At 49.1% G+C, this 23,334-nt stretch overlaps 2 protein-coding genes across 4 annotated transcripts in view; one reads left to right on the top strand and one right to left on the bottom strand.

The window, feature by feature from the left end:
* Window positions 1-2,886: 2,886 nt before the first annotated feature.
* Window positions 2,887-11,243, top strand: SLC31A2 (solute carrier family 31 member 2). Of its 2 annotated transcripts, none has more exons than XM_028107696.2 (4): window positions 2,887-2,962; window positions 6,497-6,563; window positions 8,659-8,845; window positions 9,846-11,243. In XM_028107696.2, exons 2-4 carry the CDS (start codon window positions 6,497-6,499, stop codon window positions 10,012-10,014), a joined length of 423 nt encoding a protein of 140 aa, XP_027963497.1. In that variant the 5' UTR covers window positions 2,887-2,962; the 3' UTR covers window positions 10,015-11,243. The 2 variants fall into 2 exon arrangements, with proteins under 2 accessions (XP_027963497.1, XP_087874873.1); XM_088018747.1 differs by lacking the exon at window positions 2,887-2,962 and adding an exon at window positions 3,292-5,937.
* FKBP15 (FKBP prolyl isomerase family member 15) overlaps window positions 4,424-23,334 on the bottom strand; it is a 66,863-nt gene continuing 47,952 nt past the window's right edge. The window contains exons 21-30 of one of the 2 annotated variants that reach the window (XR_003610045.2): window positions 22,742-22,878; window positions 21,043-21,198; window positions 20,335-20,487; window positions 19,252-19,374; window positions 18,566-18,673; window positions 17,604-18,292; window positions 16,468-16,564; window positions 14,033-14,213; window positions 5,504-11,190; window positions 4,424-4,606 (exon numbers count right to left, since the gene is read on the bottom strand). Coding sequence is in view for 1 of the 2 variants with exons in the window: in XM_028107695.2 (XP_027963496.2) it covers window positions 14,136-14,213; window positions 16,468-16,564; window positions 17,604-18,292; window positions 18,566-18,673; window positions 19,252-19,374; window positions 20,335-20,487; window positions 21,043-21,198; window positions 22,742-22,878 (1,541 nt within the window). In the remaining variant the exon portion in view is untranslated. Of the gene's footprint in view, window positions 4,607-5,503; window positions 11,191-13,591; window positions 14,214-16,467; window positions 16,565-17,603; window positions 18,293-18,565; window positions 18,674-19,251; window positions 19,375-20,334; window positions 20,488-21,042; window positions 21,199-22,741; window positions 22,879-23,334 lie in introns of those variants that run through there. The other variant, XM_028107695.2, reaches the window with a different exon arrangement.

Raw genomic sequence — 23,334 nt, forward strand, 5'->3', positions numbered from 1 at the left:
AGAAACAAAACTGTCATGTCTCACAGGCTGCTTGGGTTTCTACCACTTCCTTCCTCTGAAGTAATGAAGCACAAACCATGAACCTGTTGGGATTCATTCATTCAATAAATATTTATTAACAGTCTGCTTTGTGACATGAACTATTTTAGGAACCGGGGCTGCCTTCCTGAACAAAAATACAGAAATCCCTGTTTCCCTGGATCTTTTTGAGTGGAGAGAAAGGAATAAGGAATAAGCAAATTAAATAGCATGTCACAAGGTGAAAATGACTATGGGGACATAGAGCAGAGCAAGCAGGAAAGGGAATGCGAGAGGGATGGCAGTTTTAAATAGGGTGGTCAGGGCAGGCCTCACCAAGAGAGTGACAAGGGGGAAATGCAGGGAGAAAAGCATAAGTGCAAAACCCTTTGCTGGGTCTCCTTTGTCTCTGAATAAATTCCTGACTTTAAACATGGCCTTCAGCTTGTGCATGGCCTGGATCCTGCTTTCTCCAGTCTCACCAACACAAAGTCCACTACATAAATACACACACACACACACACACACACACACACACACACACACACACACTGACCAGCCTTGAATGTGTGGACTCTCCCCGTGTCCCACACAGCAGGTATGTAATGCTGCTCACAGCATAAACATAAAATAACAGAAGGTTCGTGAGAGAACAGAGGAGGCTAGCTGAATGGAGCAACACGGAAAACAAACAAAAGCCCTAGCTATCGGGGTGCCGGGCTGGCTCAGTCGCTACAGCATGCATTGCTTGACCTCGGGGCTGTGAGTTTGAGCCCTACGTTGGGTGTGGAGCCTACTGGAGAAAATAAAAAATCCTAGCCATAAAGTGAGGCTTCCAACCTCAAGCTCATTTATAACCGCAGATCATCAGCATGTGAAGGGTCAGTTAGAGGTCATCCATTCCACCCCTCGGTGGGGCCCAGAGAGAGATGGTGGCATTCTTGGGGTCACACAGCCTTATCTGCACACCAAGGTCAGATATTCTGCAGGAATAACATTTTACGCATGCAGGTTTTTTTATGAGACTTCAAGTTCCTCTATTGAGTGTTGGAAGGAGAAATGACCGGTTAGACTTCCCCTCTACCAACTGACCACGGCTGACCTGAGGGCCCAAGTTAAAGGGCCCCTTGCAGATCTCTGTGACCCCCAAGGCAGCACGGTCTTTCCTGACTGAGGATTCTGTCTAGGGGCTCTAGGTGTGTGCTGGAAAGAAAAGCGTGGGCTCTTTGTTGTTTCTCAGGAGGAGGGGATTGTTAAAACACAGAACCCAGAAAGAATCTTGCCATGGACTGAGGCTTGGCCCACTCTGGTGTGATCTTGTGAGCTGGGATTCTGTGGTCGGCACCAAATTCTCTGCCTGGGGGCCAGAGGAGGGGAGTCTCTGGTGCCTCGGAAAGAAAAGGGGCACTTTAGAATTTCAGGACTAAAGTGTGATAAGCATAACACACATGAGGAAGTTAGAACTAAGTGTGAAGTTCATCAGATTGTGACAAAGCCAACAAAAACAGTCAAATGAATAAAGCTGTGTTATCAATCCTTCTATAGGGGGATGGAGATGGGGGGTAAGCAGGTGCATGAGAGCCTGCTTGTGTGAAGGTCAAGTCTTATTACTACTTCCCCAGATGATTCCACCTAAATCACCAAATCCCTCCCAAGCTCTTGGGGCCCAGATGCTTCAAGAATATCCATAAGCCCTTCTCCCAATTGCCTCCTCCATGGGCTAGTGCCTCCCCCACCGCAGGCCTCCCTCCCAGACCTCGTCATGGTCTCGGTCCCATATTCTCTCCCCGAGGCTGCCCCCATCCCTGACTTCCCTCTAATCCCCACTATCCTTCAGATTGAAGCTCTTAGAAGCTGTGTGACCCTAAGCAAGTGTCTTGACCTTTTGCAATCTGTTTCCGGTCCAGAGGCATTTGTGCTGGTGATGACAAGGCCCATCATTTATTGAACAAGGTCCCACTGCCAGGTGCAGTGCTGAAAATTTAACATACGGGTCTTCATTTAAGCCTCACAATACCCCTATGACATAGATTCTGTTATTTTCATTTGATTGGCTAGGAAACTGAGGCTCAGAAACGTAAAACCATTTGCCTGAGGTCCCATCGCCAGTACTTGGCTGACTCAGGATTTGAACTGAGGTCATACTCCAGGCTCAAGTCCCCTACTACTGTTTCTGGTAAGGTTTCCCTGAGGATTCCCCTTTCCCACAGGGGGACTGGCAAAGTGTTCCTAAGTATATTTAAAAATGAAATACTGTTAAAGGTCACTCATCCACCAGAAAAGTCTCCCCCTCCAGCCACCAAAACTGGATGGGTGAAATGGAGAGACAACACACTAACCAAGATACCAGTAAGAAAAAAGTTTACCACCCTCGCAATCAAAGAAATACAAGTTAAAATTAAAACTGTGTGTTGCTTTTTGCTTATCAGACTGGGAAAGATAGAAAAAGAATGGCTACACTAAAGCCCGGGGGCATAATTTAATTTACTCCTAATTTATTGCTATTTGTCCATAGAATGGACTTGACAATTTTTCACTCAACATGTTAATCTTCGCTGGGTTTGTTAGGAGAGCAACAAACTGTAATGATAGTTGCAAAGACAAGTCAAGTGCAAAACAAGGTAAGGGGCCAAACGGAGCGCAGGTGGTCGCCCGCGCTGTGCTTGCGACTCGCGCTGGCGCGCCGCTGGCTGGGTAGGGGTGGGTGCGCCACAGGCCGCCTGAGGCCACACGCGGGGACTACAACTCCCGGGCGCCCGCGCGCCCGCCTCGCCCCGACCATGTGACCTCGCGGCCCGGATCGCGATTGCTGCGGCGGCGGCGGCGGCGGCGGCGGCGGCGGCGGCGGCGGCGGCGGCGGCGGCGGCGGCGGCGGCGGCGGCGGCGGCGGCGGCGGCGGCGGCGAGACGGCCTCGGAGCGAGGAGTCCCGAGCGACTGGCAGCGGTAGTCCCGGCGCCACCGTCAGCGGCCACGCGGAGAGGGTGGACGGGAGCAGGGTTGAGGGGACGCGGGAGGCGGAGCCGGCGGTGGCTTAGCTGTGGGGTTTTCTCTTATTCGTGCCTCCTGCTGGGAGTTAGTCCGGCCCGAAGAGCAGCGGGGGCGCGGTGGGTGAAGACAGTCTTGACCGGAGGTCCCCTGTCCCGGGCGCAGGGACTTGGGGGAGATTCCGAGAGGCCCCCATCAGGAGGGAAGTCCCCGTGCACTTCACACACCGAGGGCCGGCTCCCTGTCCTGGCGAGCTGGTGGTCTGAATCTCGGGGGGGGGGGGGCGGGGAAGAGCACCCCAGGTCCAGCTGCTTTCCATCCTCCCTACATTTGGGTAGGAAGTAGCATTTCAGACAAACTGGTTTTTTAGGCAGAATTCATCTGGGTGGAGAGAATGATAGCTTGCAAGACTCTTTGGTCTTTGAAGAAATCATAATTTTCTTCATTCCGTGAATATCATAGAATTTAAGATACCGGAAGCCAATACTGGTCATTTAGTCAAACGGCCACCCCCACCTGCTGCTAGCCCTCTAAAAGGGGAAACAGATGGGAAGAGCCTGTGAGAAGTTCCTGAGCCAGGCATTGCAGGACAGGGCCCTTAACCTCCCCCAGAACTCTTGGGTTTATAAAAGAGAGAGCTCTTCTCAAAGTGTAAGTAACCTTAGATTCGAACATAAAGAAGAAAACAAGTCCCCGATTGCTCTCTTCTTCACCGCAGCTCCTCCCTGCCCAGGGTGGGGCCCTGAAGAAGGCGAGGATAAGGTAGACTCAGGGGCTGGAGGCTGAGATTCTGCCTAAGTGAGGAAACAAGAGTAGGGCGCTGCCTCTTACGTATCTGACCACAGGGCCCTTTCATTGAAAAGGGCACCCCAAGTCAGGGTGTGCTGATTTGAATCTTTTTCTCCAGCAAAAAGGCAAGGGTAGGTGAGCCTTTATCCTTCCTGGACTCCTCGCTCCCCGGTCAGGTAGAACTACTGTCTGGGCACTTCCAGCTTGGAACATACTAGACTGTCCGTCTTCCTCTGGCCACCTCCTGATCCTCCTGCTTGGGAAGATGTCCTAGCCATCTGCCTTCCTGGCCGGGTTAGGTGTCTCCCCGGGGGCTTCCTTCCCTGTGCCTCCTTCTCACTCACCACATTCACCCTGTTGTAATGTTCCCTTCCCTCTCCCCCCAGCAAACGGTTAACTCCTCGAGGGCCGAAGACTTGTCTCATCTGTCTCTCTATCTCCAGCATCTGCACCCCTAGCAAAACCAAAGTCAGTGTTTCTCAGCTGAATTACTTGGATTGCTTTGTGGGTGTTCAAGTCTACAGCAGAAGCTGTTTTGAGGTCCCCGAGACAGCTGGCCCAGGCCCAAGGATGACAGAAGGAAGCCAGTTAGGGAACTTCTCTGATTAACTAGCCGTTGGGGACATTCCAGTCATGCCAACTGCTTTATTAGGTGAACTCAGAGAAGGGGCATGGTGCAACACCCGCCACCTTCCCCACTGCAGAGATGGTGCTCGAGGCTTCTGCTGAAGCTGAATGAGCATAACTCCAGTGTCAGCGGAGTTTCACAGGATGATTTGTGCTTGCTTTCCCCTGTCCATCAGACCTGTACCTCTGAAACAAATAATACATTATATGTTAAAAAAAAAAAAAAAAGGCTTTTTGAAATCTTAACAAGGGATGTTTCTGGATAGTAGGACTCAAAATGATTTCTGCTTTCTTTTTGGTACTGTTTCAGCTTTTACGTTAAACAAGTACACCCCCCCCTCACATTGGGGGAGTAAGAATCTATTTTTATTTTAGAATTCTTCCACATGATTTTTAAATGACTGCCTAGGTTTCCATTTTCTTATGAGATCTTGGGCAAATCCCTCTCCTGTTGGGACTCATTTTCCCCATCTGGGAATGAGATGGGGTTAGAGAGGGGCCAAGTTGGACTAGACCAGTGTTTTTCACACTGAGTTCCAGCGGAGTTTGGACTGCTCTCCCCTCTTCACTCAGAGCCCTGGTTTTATATGGTGGAGTTACAAGGAAGATTTTATTTGCTGGTGATCCCTGGCCAAGGAAAAAAAGAAAAAGAAAAAAGCTGAAAGCCAGGGGACCAAAAGCCTCTGAGAAAACTAATGTGTCCTGGGGATGTGCTGCCCTGGTGACTATAGTTAATACTACTGTATTGTATGTTTGAGAGTTGCTGAGAGAGTAGGTCTTAAAAGTTCTCATCACAAGAAAAAACTTTGTGACTTTGTGTGATGATGGATATTAACCAGTATTAACTGGTGATCATTTCACAATATATACAAATATCGAATCCTGTTGTATACTCGAAATTAATATAAAGTTATATGTCAATTATATCACAATAAAAAAAAATTCCTAAGGACACTCTAGCTCTGACACTTGGGGATTCTAATACCTGTCTTAGAAGGCAAAGGCTTCTATCACCTGATCCCGCTCGCCCAGGATCTCCTTAGCTGGAGAAGAGTTGCTGCTGCTGACCAAGGTTCTACTTACCCAGTGATGGGAGGAGACCTTCCTTTCCCTGAGACGGTGAACTAACGTTGATCCCTCCGGCTTTAATCTTGCCAAACACAGTCATTAAGCCTGGTGTGGGTATTGAGGATTGCTACCCGGCTCTCTTCCTCTTCTTGTCTTTCCTTGGTGAGCAAGAGGCAGCATGGTATCCTGGAATGCACAGCGCTTTGGCCTCCAGCTCGACCCGGCTTTGAATCCCAGCTCTGCCAACTTACTAGCTCTGTGACCTTCAGCAAATGACCCTTCTGAGCCTAGTTTCCCCAGTTTTCCTTTCTCTGTGATGGGCCTAATTGTCCCTGTCACATAGAAGACGGTTGTGAAATGAGATAATGCACAAAAAGCCATTGATGCCACCCCAAACACAGGCCGGGCAAGGCGCTCTTTGAGAAGGGCATTCAGCTGGGTGCGGCACGGTCAGTGCATCTACCTTTGTTCTTTCTGTAAGGCTGGGAGCTCATCAAGGGCAGAGACGTTAACCTTTGTCCAGAATGCTGGGCACAGAAGGGGGTCAGCAAATGTTTAATGAGTGAGCGCACAGATGTGGAGTAGAGTGGAGACAGCTGCCCCTGGCCCCTCCATGATACACATGGCCAGGGCAGAATGACTAGGACCCCGGGGAAAGAGAGGCAGTCAGTTCTCAGTCTAGTCCTTCCCCATTGGGTTTGGAGGGCACAGAGGGGACATCTCAGCATGACCTGAGAACACTGACCTGTGTGGTACCCCCATACCTCACGTCCATCTCGAATAGGGCCAGCTCAATTATAGCTCTGCTGCTGACCCACTGTGGGACCTTGGGTAAGTCCCTACCCTGTCTGGCCTCAGTTGGTCCTGATGACCACCAGTGGCCCTTCCAGCACTTAAGACCAGTGACCTCGTTCCTCTAGGCCTTTAGGGGTGGCTGCTGGAGAGCATTAGGGACCATGACTTTTACTGCCTTAAGCCCCCTGAAATGCAAATTCCCTTCTCTTTCAGATGCATTTCATCTTCTCCAATGAGGTGGTGCTTCTGTTTGATTTCTGGAGTGTCCACAGTCCTGCAGGTAAGAATTGGGAAGCCTAGGCTTATAGCTTGGAAAGCCTTGTAGCTCTGGGAAGTGGAGAGCCTGGGTTCCCTTCACTGTTGGACTCTGGGGACATTTAAGTGAGCCTGACTCCTCTTACATAAACACTGAGCAGGAACTATGCATTTATAATTCCAAGCACTGCCTTTCACATCACAAAAGGCTCTATATCTCACTGATCGTCACAAGGCCCAGAGAGAGGCCAGTATACAGTTTTTGCCTCTATGACACGAGAAGGAACTGAAGCCCAAAGAGGGGAAGAGGGTCACATAGAGGGTAAGTAGTGAGCCAGAACTAGATCAATGCCTCTTGTGGCCTCCTAGCACCTACCTCCTGCCATATACAGCACCAGCTCAGAAGCCCAGAACAGCTGCTACCGGCTAGACCTCAAATGAGACACCAGTTTGCAAGAGAATGGTGTTGCTTTGACTTGAAAAGGCAGAGCTGGGCCCAAATTCATGATATAGTTCTTTTTCAACTTAAATAACTATCTTAAAAGTGGACGGAAAAATGGCCCAAGTGCCCAGCCCTGCAGATGCTGATGAAATAAAGCTCGGTCATCCCTACAGCGGGTTACCACCCCCTACCACCCCTGTAAGCCCAGTCATTGTAGTATTCCTTCTCGAGGTTCCGAGTTGACTGGGCTCAGCTAAGCAGTCCCCACTCACAGCCTCTCATGCAGGTGCAATCAGACAGTGGCTGGAACTGGAGTCCTCCTGAAGGCTTCCCCACGCTTGTGTCTCCTGGCTGCTGCTGGTTGTCACGGGGGTGGGGGGCGGGGGGCGGGAGTTACCAGCTGAATAACTACGTGTGGCGTCTCCTGTGGCCCGGGCTTCCCCTGTGGCAGGGCAGCTGGGTTCCAGGAGTGAGTGTGTCAAGAGAACAAGGTGGAAGTACACGGGATTTTTAAGACCTAGCCTTGGAAGTCACAGAGCCTCACTTGCACCTTGCGCGGTGAGGAAGTCACAAAGGTCTTCTCAGCCTAAAGGGGAGGGGACATGGACTCCACCACTTGATGGCAGGGGTGTTGACACTCTAAGAAGAACATGTGGGACGGGTGGCCATCCTTGGACAACAGACTGTATCACAGATACTGTGAAGCCTCAGAAATAAGGCAGATCTGTGTGAACGGAGGGGAACCTCTGTACGAGGTGTACTTGGATGACGTCAGATGCGGAAGAACATGCACAGGTCAAGGCCCACAGGCACAGGGTATCCCTGGAGAGCTGTATAGGAAAAGGTTCTGGGGAGAGGACTGGGGTTTTAGGGACTGGGCTGGGAAGAAGACTTACCTTTCACTGTATGTCCTTTGGTCCCAGTTGAATTCATACCACGTGCATGTAATTACATGTCATTTTATATTTTAAAATATCACCTTCTATCTTTTGTAGATGATTTCCTCCTGGGAGCCCAATAAAATAACTATAGCTGGCCCATTTAGTAGCCCTCCTTGTCTTGTAAAACAGAAGTAGCAATTAGCTGCTAATTTTACAGCAGCTCTCCTAAGCACTTCATGTTTTCTGTACAATAACTTAGTGGTGTTTTCCACTATTATAAAAGCATATACACAGTAGAAACTTTGGAAAATTAGGTGAGAAGAAAATAAAAATCTTTTATATCCTAGTCTGCTGAGGTAATTATGACTCCTTTGCAGGATCTCCCTCCTTCCAGACTTTGCCTATACATACTCCTACTCAGGACCTTGCTGTACATGCCCTTTCCTTAACAAGAAGTCATGACAGAGACTTGTGCCGCCTGGGTCGGGGGGAGCCGCTGGGGGCAGTGGTGTGTGACCTCTTCAGCCTCGGCCCCTGGCTCTTCCAGACCTGGTTTCTCTTCCTGATCTCAAAGCCATACCCCAAAATAGGCCATCCATCCCAAGAGCCGGAAAGGGAAAGAGACAGTGAAGTTCTGAGCCCAAGGAGGGTGGGGAAGAAGAGAGAGGGAGATGGAATGGATTCAGAGGGACTGGTGGAGGCGCTCTGCTGCCACCTTCCCGGGTCCTGAGGGAAGCTGCCAGAAGGGGATCAGTGCTTACTTGGCCAGGTCTCTGCAACTCAGCTTTGTTTGACAGGCATGGCCCTTTCAGTGCTGGTGGTCCTGCTCCTGGCCGTGTTGTATGAAAGCATCAAGGTTGGCAAAGCCAAGCTGCTCTACCAGGCCACAGTGGGCATGTCCATCCCCACCAGCCAGCTCACTGAGGAGACAGACCAGGATTCTTCCAGCTCAGACTCACCCTCGGTCAGCAGAACCCGCCTCAGGTAACAGGCACAGTGTGTGGGGAAGGGCAACGTGCTCACATTGACCCTGAGAGAGAGGCGGGGCCCAGAGGGCATTGGCCCCACTTCACAGAAAGCAAACTGAGGCCCAAGGAAGGACCAGGACTTGCCAAAGTGCTTACAGTGAGTAAGTAGTGAGGTGAGCTAGAGCCCAGGTCTCCTGGTGCCTAGGCCAGAGCCCTACAAAGAGCCACTCGGGAGGCTCAGATCTTCAGAACTCTGATGCAGGCCTCAGTCCCGCAACAGGAGTGTCCACCCAGTCCTCCTCCAAATCTCAGCAGCCTTTCCTAGGTCACTAAGGCTTCCAAACCCAGGATGGAATCTGCAGCTGTCCCTACACAAATAGTAAGGATTGCTTGTCAGCAGTGGACCAATCTTGGCAGGGGCGCTCCCTCTTCCCCCCCTCCCACCCCAGTCTGGTAAGGCAGCCGCGTGGGGTCCCACATCTGCCCTCTCTCCAGCTCCAGCTGTGCTTCCCGAGCCTGCCTGCTCCTTACGCGGGTGTTTCTGCTGTTCACAACCAGCCTGCAAGGGAGGTATCCTTATTCCTCCTTTACTGATGAGGAAATTTAAGTTCAGAGAGGTTAAGATATTTGTGCTAAGCCACAGTAAGTGGCAGAGCTAGGAGCTGATCTTTCCATTGTAATACTGCCTCCCACAGCAGATTCAGAAAGAAAAACATACGTGCCTTACTGATGATTTTGTATTATCCTTTATCAGACATGACAGAATACATATCTCATTTTCCCTTTTTGCCTTGGATGCCAGGAAGCTCAGAGCTGAATATAGTAGAGACATGATTGCCCAAGGCTCCTTATACAGGCCCTGTCCCCTATCAACGGTTTCTCATATATCTCTTTAGAAAGAAATCTCTTCTGGGTCAAGCACACAAATTATAAATAAGCTGGTCCTGTAACTCAGCTGCTCTAATTCATGACACCAGCTCATTACCACCATTAACTTGACTCTCCTTTTCATCTAGGTGGTTTTTCTGTCACTTTGGCCAGTCTCTAATCCATGTCATTCAGGTGGTCATAGGCTACTTCATGATGCTGGCTGTCATGTCGTATAACACGTGGATCTTCTTTGGCGTGATCCTCGGCTCTGCTGTGGGCTACTATCTAGCCTACCCGCTTCTCAGCATGGTTTAGCTGGTGAGGGCTATGCAGGCACTGGGGGCTGGAGAGACCTGGGGCCCCCTCTTGCAGACATTGAACTTCCAGCCCGTGTCTCCTGTTTCTTCTGATGGCTGTTTGGCTCCCCTCACTCCCAGCTCCTGGAGACGTCCTGCTGAAGCCAGCACTTGCTGCCTGGAGTTCAGAGGCCCCTGCAGCTACCTCTGTCCTCAGCCAGCCTGCACTGGGCCTGGACATGAGCTTTTTGTGCCTTAGTAAAGCTGCTGTGACCTGAGGGAGAATGGAGAGACCAGAACCTGGGGGCAGGGTTGTTGAGCCCATGATGACTTATCTCTGACTCAAAATTAAGAATTTCCAAAGATCTTCAAGACGGGGAGATGGGTTCTGGGTGACAAAGAGCACGAAAGCTGCATACCTTCTGCCCTCGTGATTTGTGCCTTATAGAGAGGAGCACCTTCAGAGTTCCCGACCTCTTCTGTCTTTGAGGGACGGAGACCGAGCTGGCTCCTTTTTCTCACCTTTCTGCCTCTGGGACACATAAAGATGGTCTGTTCTGTGGATCACGGTGACAAACTAAGATTTTTCATTTTTCCCAGTGGACCCCTGGTTCGCAATTTTGCACATGAATACAGAATTTTTAGCAAAATGACTTCATCGGATTCCTGCTGGATAGCTGCGTCTGCTGGGAACTGTTTCTCTTTCTTGTGGGGCATGACGGCAGATTCAAGGCCGAGGGGCGGGACTGTTCTCAAGGCCCCTGACCTATCCTCTGGATGGTGAGCTGCTCCCATCAGACAGCACTGCCTGCAGAGGAAGGCAGTCTAGAGGGGCCTGGGGTGCTTTTCAGGACCCCAGTGCTCCCTTTTATCCTGCTCCTCCTTTTATGCAGAACAGAGAATTGTTGGATATCCAGTATTTCGTATTCTCTAGTTCTTACCTACTGCTCACCCATCTCATCTGGTGGGGAGACACGGTTCATTCACTGAAAATACTGGGTAAGCCACGGGGAGTGCCGACTGAGGACGCAGTAAGCAGTCAAACCAAAGCATTACCCGTAGAGTTAGATGGGACTCTTCAGATGGTTCACTTGACAGAGAAGCAAACACGAGACCCAGGGAGGGAACATCACGGCTGGATACTGGACTGTCTATGCTCAAGTACCTCACGGGCTAGATGAAAGACGGTCTTAAGCTTTGGGAATTAAAAAAGAAATAGGCGTTTTAATAAATATTATTTTTAAACAATCTGTGACCATTCTTGTGTTTCTGCTCAAACAGCAAGCACATGCCACCCTTGTAGCCACTGCAGGAGCTGAGGGGGCAAATGCAGCTGGTAGTGCTGGCCGTAGGGCGGTCCAAGGCCGGAGTCTGTCCATCTGCTAGGAAGACAACTCCGTGCTCAGGGTAGCCAGCCCTGAAACACTGTGCCCTGAGGCAGACACCCCACAGCCTAGCCTCGCTGGGAGTCGTTCTCACATTCACACACCGAGTCCCGACTGGGTGCCGCCCGCTGTGAGAAAAACAACTAGCTGCCACGTGGACTGCAAGGCACCTTCTCTCCCTGAGGGTGGCAGCAAAAATACATCAAAACCACTTTTTAATTTGCAGTGAGAACTGTAACAGAAAGTAGGTGACCCCTTCAGTACTGACCAGTGCAACCTCCCCACCGAAGCAGCAAATTGGAAGGCTGCTCCGTGGCACGAGGGGGGTGAGGTTTCTCTAGCACATTCTTGTTGCTGGAGCCTCACGTACCCAGTTATACATCCTGATCAGCTAAGGCTCCCTCCCCTGGGGCACTGCTGACATGAGCACTTCCATGGGTGATCGGCAACCTCTCTGGTTTGATACAGTGGTAATACATGTGGTGAGGGCTTTTAAAAAAAGGTGTGCGCTCCTGTGAATTGTGTAAGACTGTTGAATCACAGATCTGTACTTCTGAAACAAATAACGCAACATATTTTAAGAAAAAAAGAAGAGAGCAGGAGAGGAAGAATGAAGGGGAGTAAGTCAGAGGGGGAGACGAACCAGGAGAGATGATGGACTCTGAAAAACAAACTGAGGTTTCTGGAGGGGAGGAGGGTGGGGGGATGGGTTAGCCTGGTGATGGGTATTGAGGAGGGCACATTCTGCATGGAGCACTGGGTGTTATGAACAAACAATGAATCATGGAACAGTACACCAAAACAAATTATGTAATATATGGTGATTAACATAACAATAAAAAATTAAAAAAAAATGTGTGCGCTCTAAAGAAGCTGGTTAGACTAAGCGTTTCAACATTCTTCACGGCCAAGTCACAAAAGGTGGTACTTTTTCTACCCGAAGTTTTTTTTTAAATTTAACACCTATCTCGTGCTTTTTATGTGCCAGGCGGTGTTCTAAGCACTTCACAATATGAACTTATTTAACCCTCACAACCAGGTACAAACTCTTTGTCCTTGTTTTAGACAAAAGGAAGCTGAGGCATAGAGAAGTTAAATAAAGTCACCCAGCTCAGGAGCGGCAGAGCTGGGCTGCAGCACCAGGCAGCCTGCCCCGAGTCTGTTCATCAGCGCAGATGAGCATGAGGCTCACAGGGTAACTGGCCAAGGCCACACGGCACCCAGTGCCACGAGGCTGTGAACGCAGACAGTGGGGGCTGAAAAGCCCATGCTGTGTGTTTTACCCCAACAGGGCTGAGATTCTCTTTCAGGAGATCCGGCCTGAGGCCCAGGAGCCTGGATTTTGACAAGCACCACTGCCCCTCTTCCCCCAGCCCAGTGATGGATGTCACATGGTGGACAAATAGGCTGGCCAGGATTTGAATTCTCGTTCTCCTGCTTCCTAGCTGTGTAATCTTGGGCAAGTTAATTTAACTCTCTAAGCCTTGGTCTCTCTATAAAATGGGTTAAGTGTCTTATGCAAAGGGCTGCTGGAGATGAGACAGTCTGTGTAAAGTGCTCAACAACAAAGTTTAGTAAACAGTGGCTCTTACTGCCTCCCAGCCCTATTTACGGCACACAGGCTCACAAAGGATCTGTCTTCACAAAGGATGGGGTCAGGCCACCGGAATTCAGGACCCGCTCTTATAAACATTTTAAACCAGAGAACACTTTTATTAAAATTATTCTTTTTCAAGACTGGTTGCATGGTCTTTGGAAAATCCTGAAATAAATAAAATGACCACAGATATTTTCTCACTACTCTTCTCTGCATTCGTCCTGGCCCCGAGTCCAGAGGGAATGGAAGCTGCTCTCAAACTGAAGAATCAGTCAGGTGCCACGATGCCCAACAATGCAAGGTAGGGACCCTCCCACCTTCTATGCAGGGCTTCCTAGGGTGTAGGATCAAATGTGCCAGAGCAAGCGGACAGTATGACCAGTTCTCAGATAACCATGTGCCCCAAGCTAGGATGTGGCTAGGATGAGCTGGGACAGCAGAGTGGTGACTTTCTTGAAAGCCTGAGTTCCAGGGTTAGGTGCAAAGGGAGTATATCACAGTGCTTTCGTGCATGTGAACCAACCCTGGTCTGTTCCAACTCCTACCCTGAGAGTCCCAGAGAGGAGCACAGCCACCCTTAGAGCCAAATTCCATTTCTCCCCAAAAGCTTGAGACAGGTTTCATTGCATTTATTTTAGTTTTGTTAATTTCAAATATTCATTGACCTCTTGTATCAGATTTAAGGCAGAGAAAAGATACATGTCCCAGGACTGCAGGCAAGGCTGTTAACTGAACCAGGGTTTGGACTGTGTAGTCCACCCTAGGTTCCACCGGGAAGACCTCCCCCGAGACGACAGGTCCCGTTGCTGGTGCACAATTGAGCATCGGGAGGCAGATCAGTCTGAGTTACTGAAGAGAATAAAAAGCTTGGAAGAGGGCAGGATTCTTGTAGGTGACTGGCTGCAGGCAACCCACCAGCCCTTCCTCCCAAGGGAACTCTGAGGCGGGACCCCAACATTGTGAAGACAGGCTCACACTCCTCTCGGACCAGCCGGGCGGGGCGCTCAGAAGTTGGCTAACTCAGGTATGCGCACTGCTGTCCTCAGAATGCTCACCTTCACCTCACCCTGCGGCTTGTCTAGACACAGGGCTGGCTGTGCAAAATCATGCTTAGGGAAGGGTCGGTAGAGAAAACCTTCGCACCAGTTTCCTGGGTCTTCATCCCAGCCAGTCAATGTCATCATCATCATCATCATCTCCAAAAAGGGGTGCTGGGGGCGGCCGTCCCTTCATGCTCTGACAAAACAGGAAAGAGCAGTCAGTCCTCACCTGGCCCTGCACTAGACAGCCCTCCCGCCTGTGTGAGGTGTAGCGAACCGACACCTGTTCCCCGGCTCCAGGTTGGGAAGGAGGGTGTTGGTTAGGGTTTTACTGAAAGGACTAAGCCTGCGGCCAGCTTCCAGATAAGTTTGCTGGGCTTCCAGATAAAGCTGAAACAAGCAGAGAAGGGAGGCAGTCTTCCAACACACAGACAAGAAGACCAACACTGGCTAATTTTGTCATTTATTTGTGAAACACATGTATTGATTTGACAGGTTTCTTCTCATGCAGTGACTTACACATTTCGTGTGGGAAAAGAAGGGTCGATGGGGCAGAGATGCAAGTGGGAGGAAGAAAGAGAGAAGCAGAGCAGCCCTGAGGGGAGAGAGAAGATGCAAGAAGGGAGGCTGGGAAGAATACAGCTCCATCTGAAGAAACGTCGTGGCCTACGGTGGCCTGTCTGGTTCTGGACGTGCCCCCACCATGTAAGAGGGCTGAGTTCAGAGGCTTGGCCACATTAGCCAGTGGCGAATCCAAGAGATGATGAAAGCCCAGGAGCACAGGGCCACAGCCCCCAACACCTCTGAGCTCACTGGCCCTTCCCTCGCTCCCTCCACCCAGGTAGTAGGAAAAGGGAGATTAACAGGCCACGGAGGAAACCCTCCCCCACTTTTCTTGACTTGAGCTCCTGGCCTTTTTCTTCTAGATTGGTGGGAACAGGTCCCGCAGGGGTAGCAGGGATTGACGCTGGAGAAAGGCACACACGGAGCTTCCCGTTCTGAGCTACTCTGGCCCAGGGTCTGGCCAAACAGAAGGCAGCATGATACGGTCAGGGGTCCCTGGTACGGACCTTGTACCTCTCTCTGGGCCTCAACTAAATGATCTTTAAACTCTGACAGCAGTGAATTAAAGGGTGGCTCAGTGCTTCTGTTTTATTCCAGCTACAGTTCTGGCTCTGCATTCACCAGCATTATAACCTTGAGCATAGTACTTAATCTTGCTGAGCCTCAGTCCTCTCTTCTATAAAACAGGATAAAATCTTCACTGGGTCAATAGAGTGTTAAATGAGAATGTCTGTGAAGTTTTCAGAGTATCCCAGAAACAGAAATTAACTTGGTAGTATTCATATTAATACCAATAATATACTGCTAACTGAACATTCCAACTATATTTAGGGCAGCCACCTGGGATACTCGATTGGCTTTTTGTTTTTATTTCTAAGCGCAGAATTCATATTCAGAACTCCTGAATGAAAACTTACTTCTTGGGAAGAAAGGCCAACGGGAGGAGATGGTGCCCCTCCCCGCAGAGGAGCGCAGGCAGGAGGCGAGGGCGTCGGTACACGCAAGCCGGCTTCTCGCTCGGCCACAGCCATTTCCCCAAGGTTTTGGCAAAAGCAAAACCCACTCTGGCTGACACATGAGGGGAGAAAAATGTGCCCCCAATCACCTCACAGTTCTGTCCTTGGGACAGGCTGAGCTTGAAGCTGATCTGTGTTCTCCACCCACGTTTCACTCTGGTGACATTCCCGTCAGAGCAGTCAGATGTCCTAGGGACAGCCTAACTCCGCACGTGGGGACAACAGACGCGAGGATCGGGGCTCTGATCCAGGCTCTGTGAGCAAGCCGCCCTCCGGCCGTCACTTTGGAGCTTTGGAGAGCGGGGTCATGCTATCGGTACGGGGTGTCGTGAGGACAAAACAAGGCAGTAGCTTGGAAAGCAGGCTGAGGACGCGGAAAGGCCCAGAAACAGGCAGTCTTAGAAGAAGCCTGGGGTTTCTTCGGTCCTAGCTCTGCCACTAGCTCCCTCTGTGGCTGTAGGTAAATCATCTTTCTGAGCCTCAGTTTGTCTATGAATAAGGATACAAGACAAGAACTTCAAAGTCCCTTCTGATTATAAAAGAGACATAATCTCTGACCAGATCTGAGGCAATCTGAGGCCTTAGCATTCTAATGCAGGACTAAGCAGTCCAACTTCCTTCACTGAAAGTAGAAATCATTCCTGCATGGACACAGATCGTGATCCTTTTTCAGGAATGAAGTGGTATCTGCCCATCCCCACTGTGCTTACAGAGCTGCCCCCTCCCAGCCCTACGCCTGCTCCCACAGGGCGCTGCACACGGAGCCCAGGGCGTGGGCCACCCACAGACTCCACTCCTCTCCTCAGAGCCAGTGGGGAAGGGCCCCTGGGTGGTGGTGTGAGGACTGGGCAGTGCCTGGGATTTCCTTACCACCTCATCTTCATCCTCCTCCTCAGGCTGTGCTTTGGGCCTTGAAACTTTCAGAGTTGCTCCTTTAAATAGTTCATCTTCTTCATCCCCTGAGAGACTGAAGGAAAAATCAAGAAAATCAAGTCATAGAAAATGGTGTTGTTGGGGCGCCTGGGTGCTCAGTCGGTTTAGCGGCTGCCTTCGGCTCAGGTCATGGTCCCAGGGTCCTGGGATTGAGCCCCGCATTGGGCTCCCTGCTCAGCGGGGAGCCTACTTCTGTCCTCTCTTTCTGTCAAATAAATAAATAAAATCTTAAAAAAAAAAAAGAAAATGGTGTTATTTCTGTTCCTGTTCTAGGCCACAGGGCCCACAAGCTCTGGAGAAAGAATCCAACAGCTGTGCTAATCGCCCAGGGATTCCTCCCGCCTCTAAACTGGCCTCTAGCACTCTTGACTCCCTCCATGACCTACAGCCAGAATGATCTTCATAAACTAATACATCAGGCCATGTCACTTTTTTGCTTAAATCCCTTTAATAGCTTTTCACGGTAGCTAAAATCCAAACTTCTAAGAGTGACAGAAAATCTCACGTGCCTTGTCCCTACTTCATTCTCCAATCTCAGATTAACACCATTCTCCTACTTACTGTGCCCTCCTTAGTTCCTTGACTTTCGTGTCCTCTCCTACCACAGGGCCTTTGCATGTGCTGTGCCTGCTTTCTACAATCTCTTCCTCCCAATCTTGGCATTGAAGGCTCCTTTCCATCCTTTAGGTACCAGTTTAAACATTACCTTCTAAGAATCCTTCCCTAACCATTCTATCTTTAAAGTAGAGTAACTCCCCCTTTATTTTCTATTATACGAATAGAGAATTTCTTTTTTTAAGCACTTTTTTAAAGCATACTTTTATAATACATAAATACTTGTTTGTCTTCCCCACTAGACTGCAAGCTCCTTAAGAACCAAATCTGCCTTGCCTACCACCTACTGCAGTGCTGACCACAGAGCCTCTTACATAGTAGGCATTATTGAACAAATACATGAGTGAGTAAGTGAATCAGACAGTCCTTCTCTGAGGATGAGTTACCAGCCCTGGAAACACCAGCCACAACCTCCACATACAGCTGCCTTGTCCTGGAAACTGCTCAGGAAGACGTACCTGGCATGCTGAGAAGAGTGGCTGGACCCACTTGCTGCTCCGACAGTTAGTGAACTTGCCTCTGTGTTTTCTAGCTCCTTAAAGGGAGCAGTGGAGTTAGGGACATTCTCATCTTTCTTGAGCTCTGGAGGCTGAGGCTCTTCTCCTAGACTTTCAGGCCCCAAGGCTAGTGGGTCCTCTTTCATGGAATGTGAAGTCAGGGATAGTCTTGTGGAGCCTTCTGGCTCCCCGACGTAGGCATTTTCCAATGGGCTAGCAGCAAGCGTCTCCTCGCACTCAGAGTCCACAAGCACAGGGCCCGGAGGCTCAGGGGGAATTGAAGTTGGGGGCCCCAGAGGTCGCCGGGAGGGGACACAAGCCAGTTCGGGTGCGAGAGAATCACCTTTTATCTCTGAGCGCGCCTCTGCTTCTGCGGGCTCCCCTTCCCTTCCCTGTACCTCATCCTGGGGAGCAGAGAGGGCCTGAGGGGGCAGGGGGACAGCCTCCTGGACTGCCTGCTCCGCTGACACCACGGGGGACTGCTGCGACTCCCTACCCAGGGGCGCTGGGGGCGGCCCAGAACTGGCCGAGACCGAGCGCTCCCAGGAGGGTGTCTGGGGCTTCTCTTCGTCCTCTTCCTCCTCCTCTTCTTCATTGCTGCTCTGTCCCTTGTCTTGCTCGGGCTGATTTAACAGCTGAAGAGTCACCATCTGTTCAAAAGCCAAGAGGAGGAGATGCTCACTGACAGGAAAACAGCAGACACTCCTACTTCTTCGCTCCCTGACAGCACAGCTGCTCGTGCAGGTCGAATGCCAGCTTCTTCCTCTAGCCCGAGGCTGCCCTCATCTTTCCAGATAAAAATCATGCCACTTTTCCTGGTTCTTGAGGAACAGTCTTGAATACCTTTTAGATTTATGATCCCTCAAAAGGCCCTTAAGCCACAAGATTCCCACTTCAGTGCAAAAGTCACCGGCCGGCCCTACCTTGATGGTGTTCATGATGGTCCCCAGAACGGCCCTGCCGCCGTAAGATTCCTCCAGCTCAAACTCTCCCCGCAACGACTGGAACACCTGGTTCATGATCTTCTTGACCTGCGTGAAGACGCGAGGAGAGCAAAACAAAATCTATGCTGCCAAAATCAAGTGATTTAAGTGATGCAGGTAAATGCCAGAGAGGGGTTGGGAGGGCTGAAAGGAAGCCCTCTGGGTACCGTAGTACGCGCCACAGCTGGTCCTGAACTGAGAGGCCGAAGGCTGTCACTGTGGAGAGGGCAAAATTAAATAAGGAACAGCATTCTTTGGAAGGGTTATCAAGGACTGGCAAGCTGCGGCCCATGTTTATCGATGCCTCCTCGTGCTGAGGCCACCATGCGAGCTGCCGCGGGCTATGAGGACTGGTGCTAGCAGATGCTGGGCAGGCTCCTCATTGTGCTGATTTAGAGACATTTCCCTTATCTGTCAAAACCCCAGGACAGGGCCCTCTGGGGTTTCTCACCAAAGTGATAGGCTCCAAAGAGTTCATTTTTACTGAAGCCAGTCAAGTGGTGTATCACTAAAGTCAGAAGAAAAGCTGCCAACACAACAAATTGGCCACATTCTTCCTGAAGGCCTGATAGGCACATTCAATCCCTTGATATGACCTGGGATGTGTCTTCGAAATGCCCACTCACCTTTTCTGAGGGGTCAACGGCAGCAGCCGCAACTCCAGACACGTGGGGCTTGGTCTCCAGGTCCTGGGCGTGCTGTTCATTTTGCTCTGTCAGGGCCGTGACTTGGGCCTGGAGGGCTAGACACTGCAAAACAACAGACTGGGGCTGTGGCCTTGGGAGCCTGGACTGCCAGGTGAAAGTCAGGACACCGGGAGGTCGAGAACCATCCTAAGCATCCAGTGTTAACCTCAAGTAGGTCTGCTGGTGTCCATACGCCCCCACACACCCCAGGCCTGCCGACTCAGGGCATTCTTTTTCCTCATCCCTCAGTCTCAACTTCACCTCCTCTTCCCCACCAAGGTCACTTGCCTTATTCCTTATCAGGTTCAAGAGCATGATGGAAAAAGGGGGGATATAAGTCCAATGACACAGACATATGAAAACCGGCCATTAGAAGCACCTGTAAGACTGCCTTCATCATCTCTGAGTCAAAGATTTTTAACTAGATACTGTAAGGAAAGAAAATCACCTCCAGATAGGGGGGCTGTCATACCATAACCCTAAACCATCTTCCATCTCTGTCACTTTCATGCCAGTGACCCACCAGATGCAGGCCCCACCCCACCTCCATGCCTCTGCCCGGGGCATTCTGCTGCCTTGGGCACCTCACTTCACCTCATCAACACTACTGGTCCTTCTTGGCTCTGCTCCCTCAGGCACTTCCTCTTTTGGGTCTCACGACACTTCATGCTTATCTTTGTTTCTCTCCTGCTCCCTTTCTGGACTGTAAGATGCTTAAGGGCAGTCCTTTCCCTAACACAGTATCTGGACTATCACTCAATAAATATTTGCTTCATAAATGATCAAATAACGGAATTAAATACGTTCTGGAACACTAGTGTCGCTTTTTCCTTTTCTAGGTCACAGACCTGTCTTCCCGAAATCAGTATGTGAAAGATTACCGATAAATTGGAGAGCTGAACAAGTGTGTTTTGGCTTTCAAGCTATTAACACCTTTTCGGTTCAGAAGGATTTACAAGACCCAACCCGTTTGCCTCAAATTAACTGGGCCGCCTAAGCTGTCTCGCCTGGGGAAATGCCTACCTTTTCCTGAAGGTGGAGCAGCTTCTGCTGGTTGGCATCTCTCTGCGCACAAACCTCCTGGTACTGCTGTTGGTGCTCACCCCTGGCGGAGGCCAGCAGCTGCTCACACTTTGCTTCCCACTGGGTCTGCAGCTCAGCCTGCACCAGAGACAGCTGCCAAGAGAACACGATCACCATATGGGGGCAGGGGGCACAGTCGCATCTAGGGAAGCCCATCTTTCCTAAGGCAAAAAGAATAAGCTAACAGCCTAGATTTAATAGGGACACAACTATTTGAAAGATCTTGATTACTTTGAAAGTAAATGTACTTTTTTAATATAGATACGTAGATGTCATTGGTGGTCAGGATTCTAAAAGCTACTCCAACCAGAGAAATGGGTGACTGTTTAGACAGGTCGCTAGAGGATAGAGCCATACTGTAATCTTTTCGGAGTCTGGGCCCTAAACTTCACAGGTTCAGACGAAACAGTTTTGTCAAAATCCCCAGAGGAGACTAAACTGAGGGCACCAATTCACTCAACAGTCGACACACAAATATGAATTTATGAACTTACGAGGAAGAAAGTCTCTGTCAAATGAACTAGAGACCCAGGTGTGTCCTGTCACTGTCCCTGGTCTCCCTGCCTGATTACCTAAATAAATCCCTTCTCTTCAAGGACGGTAACAGGCCTGAAGACGCATTTCCAAAATGCTTCAGTTTCCTGTTACCTGCTCTGCAGCTGCTTGGTCTGTGGACACCCGAGCCTTTTTCAAGAGCTGCCGAAGCTTGTCCAATTCCTCCTGGTAGGACTTGCGGATTTCATCGATCTCCTCCTCAGCCTGACAGCGCTCTTGAGCGGACTTCTTTTTCCTTTCAGAGAGGTTCTTGGGAATAAGAGAACCATCATCAGCTCTAGCTGTTTCACAGAGGATAAATGCAGAAGATGGTGACAGTGGTGGTAGTTTTTGACCTGGGTCTTCCTGGAAACAATTCAATGTTTAATTTTTCTTCTATATTTAATATTCTTGGATACTGAGTGACAAAAATTGTGACAAGAAGGAAAAGAAGTTCTTTATCTACCACTCTATTAAGAGATAGGGAACATCTTAACAGTGGTAAGGGCACAGGGAAGTGGACATTTTCATACCTGCTAGTAGGAAAATAAATGAGTGTTCTCTCTTTGGATGGCAATTTAGCAGTACTGTGAAAGGATGTTCAAAATACATCCAGAAATTGCACAAATTATCATTTATCTTAAGGAAGCAATAAATCATGTTCACAAAGACTGTGGTACATGGATGGTCACTGTACTGCTTTCTCTTACAATGAAAAACTGAAAACAGTCCCCCCAAATCAGAAGGAATTAGGTTTAAAAAAAAACCCTGACAAAGTCATAGAAGAAACTGAAAATGTAGACCAAGATTTATCCCCTAAAAAGGCACTAGGCCACCAAAGCTTTACTAGAGAGTTTTATAGAAATCTCAGAAAGTTTGCTCTTTTCATATTTAAACTATTCCAGAACAGAAAGACAGAAATATTCCCACTTTGTTCTATGGGGATAGTTTAGGCTGACCTTAAAATTTTAACACGACAAAAGATACTATAAATACTAAGTGATATTTGTAACATCTATGAGCGACAAAGGATTAATACACAGTAATGTTTATAAATCAAACTAATATTACGATAGGAAAGAGGACAAAAGACCTTAAAAAGTGATCTAGCAATTCTAATTCATGCAATTCATTTTATGGAAATGCTCAAATGAATTTGCAAAAAATAGTTATATAGTACAAGGATGTCCACAGCAGCAATGCTTGAAATTGTGAAAAAACAGAAATATAAATACCCATCAGTAGGTAAATAGTTAAGTAAGTTATGATATAACCTCACAATACACTAGACTACTATGCTGTAGTTAAAAGGAATGAGAAAGTTTTCACTCTTTTTTTTTTTAAGATTTTAGTTTTAAGCAATCTGTACACCCAACGTGGGATTTGAACTCACAACCCCGAGATCAAGAGTCACACGCTTTACCAACTGAGCCAGCCAGGCATCCCAGAAAGTTCTCATTCTTATTAGTACAATGTCCATGATGAAAAAAAAAGAAAAAGCATTAAACACTATCCTATCATAGAATGATCAGTATACATACATGTATGCACAAGTATGTGTGTACATATGTTTTATACAAAGAACAAATTGCATGGATAATCATACATTATTTATAGTTGTTATCTCTAATGCTTGAGATTAGAGAGGAAAAAAGATAAATTTTATTTTTTATTTCATACTTTTCTGTATTATTTGTATTTGTTACAATGAGCACCTGCTACTGTAATTTTTAAAAGGAAAGCAAAAATGTTTATTCAACAACTAATCCTGGCCACTTGGGTCCAACAGAGAAACTCTGGGTGTAGAATCTACCTTTTCCAGAGATTCCTTCTCATCTCGAAGATCAGCCAGCTCGTCCTCCAGGGATATCACCTTGAGCTCTAGTTGTCTCCGGCTTTGCTTTTCATTTTTGAATTTGGACTGAGCTTGCTCTGAGGTTTCCTGGAGCTCTGGGATAAAACAGCAGAGAGACTGGTTGCAGAACGAGAGCTGCAGGGGCACCTGGCATCCTGGCCGCTCCTCCCAGGCTGCACCCTATGGTCTCCTGACTCGACCACGTACACGCCTTCCCCTCACTCCCTTCAGTACCACCTCCCTGACCAGAGAAAGGCTGATGAGGTCATGAACCAACTCCCCTACCAACCCATGTTCGTGTCTGTATGTGTGTTGTCCCCTTCTCCACACACAAAATGAAAAAGAAACGTTTTAAGCCGTCCAAAGCCACTTTCAAAATGTATCACTGCCACAATCCCATTTCAGCCACTGCCTCAACACACTGAACAGATCTTTATTTAGCGTTAGTCCAGGCCCTGTCTCACCGCCTTGGTAAAATACTCCCATCCTTCTTGGTAGCTGGGACATTCTACCAAGAGTTTCCTTTTAAAACACCAAAAAAAAAAAAAAGC

The sequence above is a fragment of the Eumetopias jubatus genome, unplaced genomic scaffold (genome assembly GCF_037043125.1).
Source record: "Eumetopias jubatus isolate StellerSeaLion01/CBP00866 unplaced genomic scaffold, mEumJub1_p1.0 scaffold_15, whole genome shotgun sequence".
NCBI classification, from domain to species: domain Eukaryota; kingdom Metazoa; phylum Chordata; class Mammalia; order Carnivora; family Otariidae; genus Eumetopias; species Eumetopias jubatus.

Excerpts from the sequence above, each read along its gene's own strand:
- SLC31A2 (XM_028107696.2), top strand. The coding sequence starts at position 6,497 with ATGCATTTCATCTTCTCCAATGAGGTGGTGCTTCTGTTTGATTTCTGG. Across the intron at positions 6,564-8,658 it reads GAGTGTCCACAGTCCTGCAG|GCATGGCCCTTTCAGTGCTG; the intron begins GTAAGAATTGGG and ends TTTGTTTGACAG. Across the intron at positions 8,846-9,845 it reads GTCAGCAGAACCCGCCTCAG|GTGGTTTTTCTGTCACTTTG; the intron begins GTAACAGGCACA and ends CTTTTCATCTAG.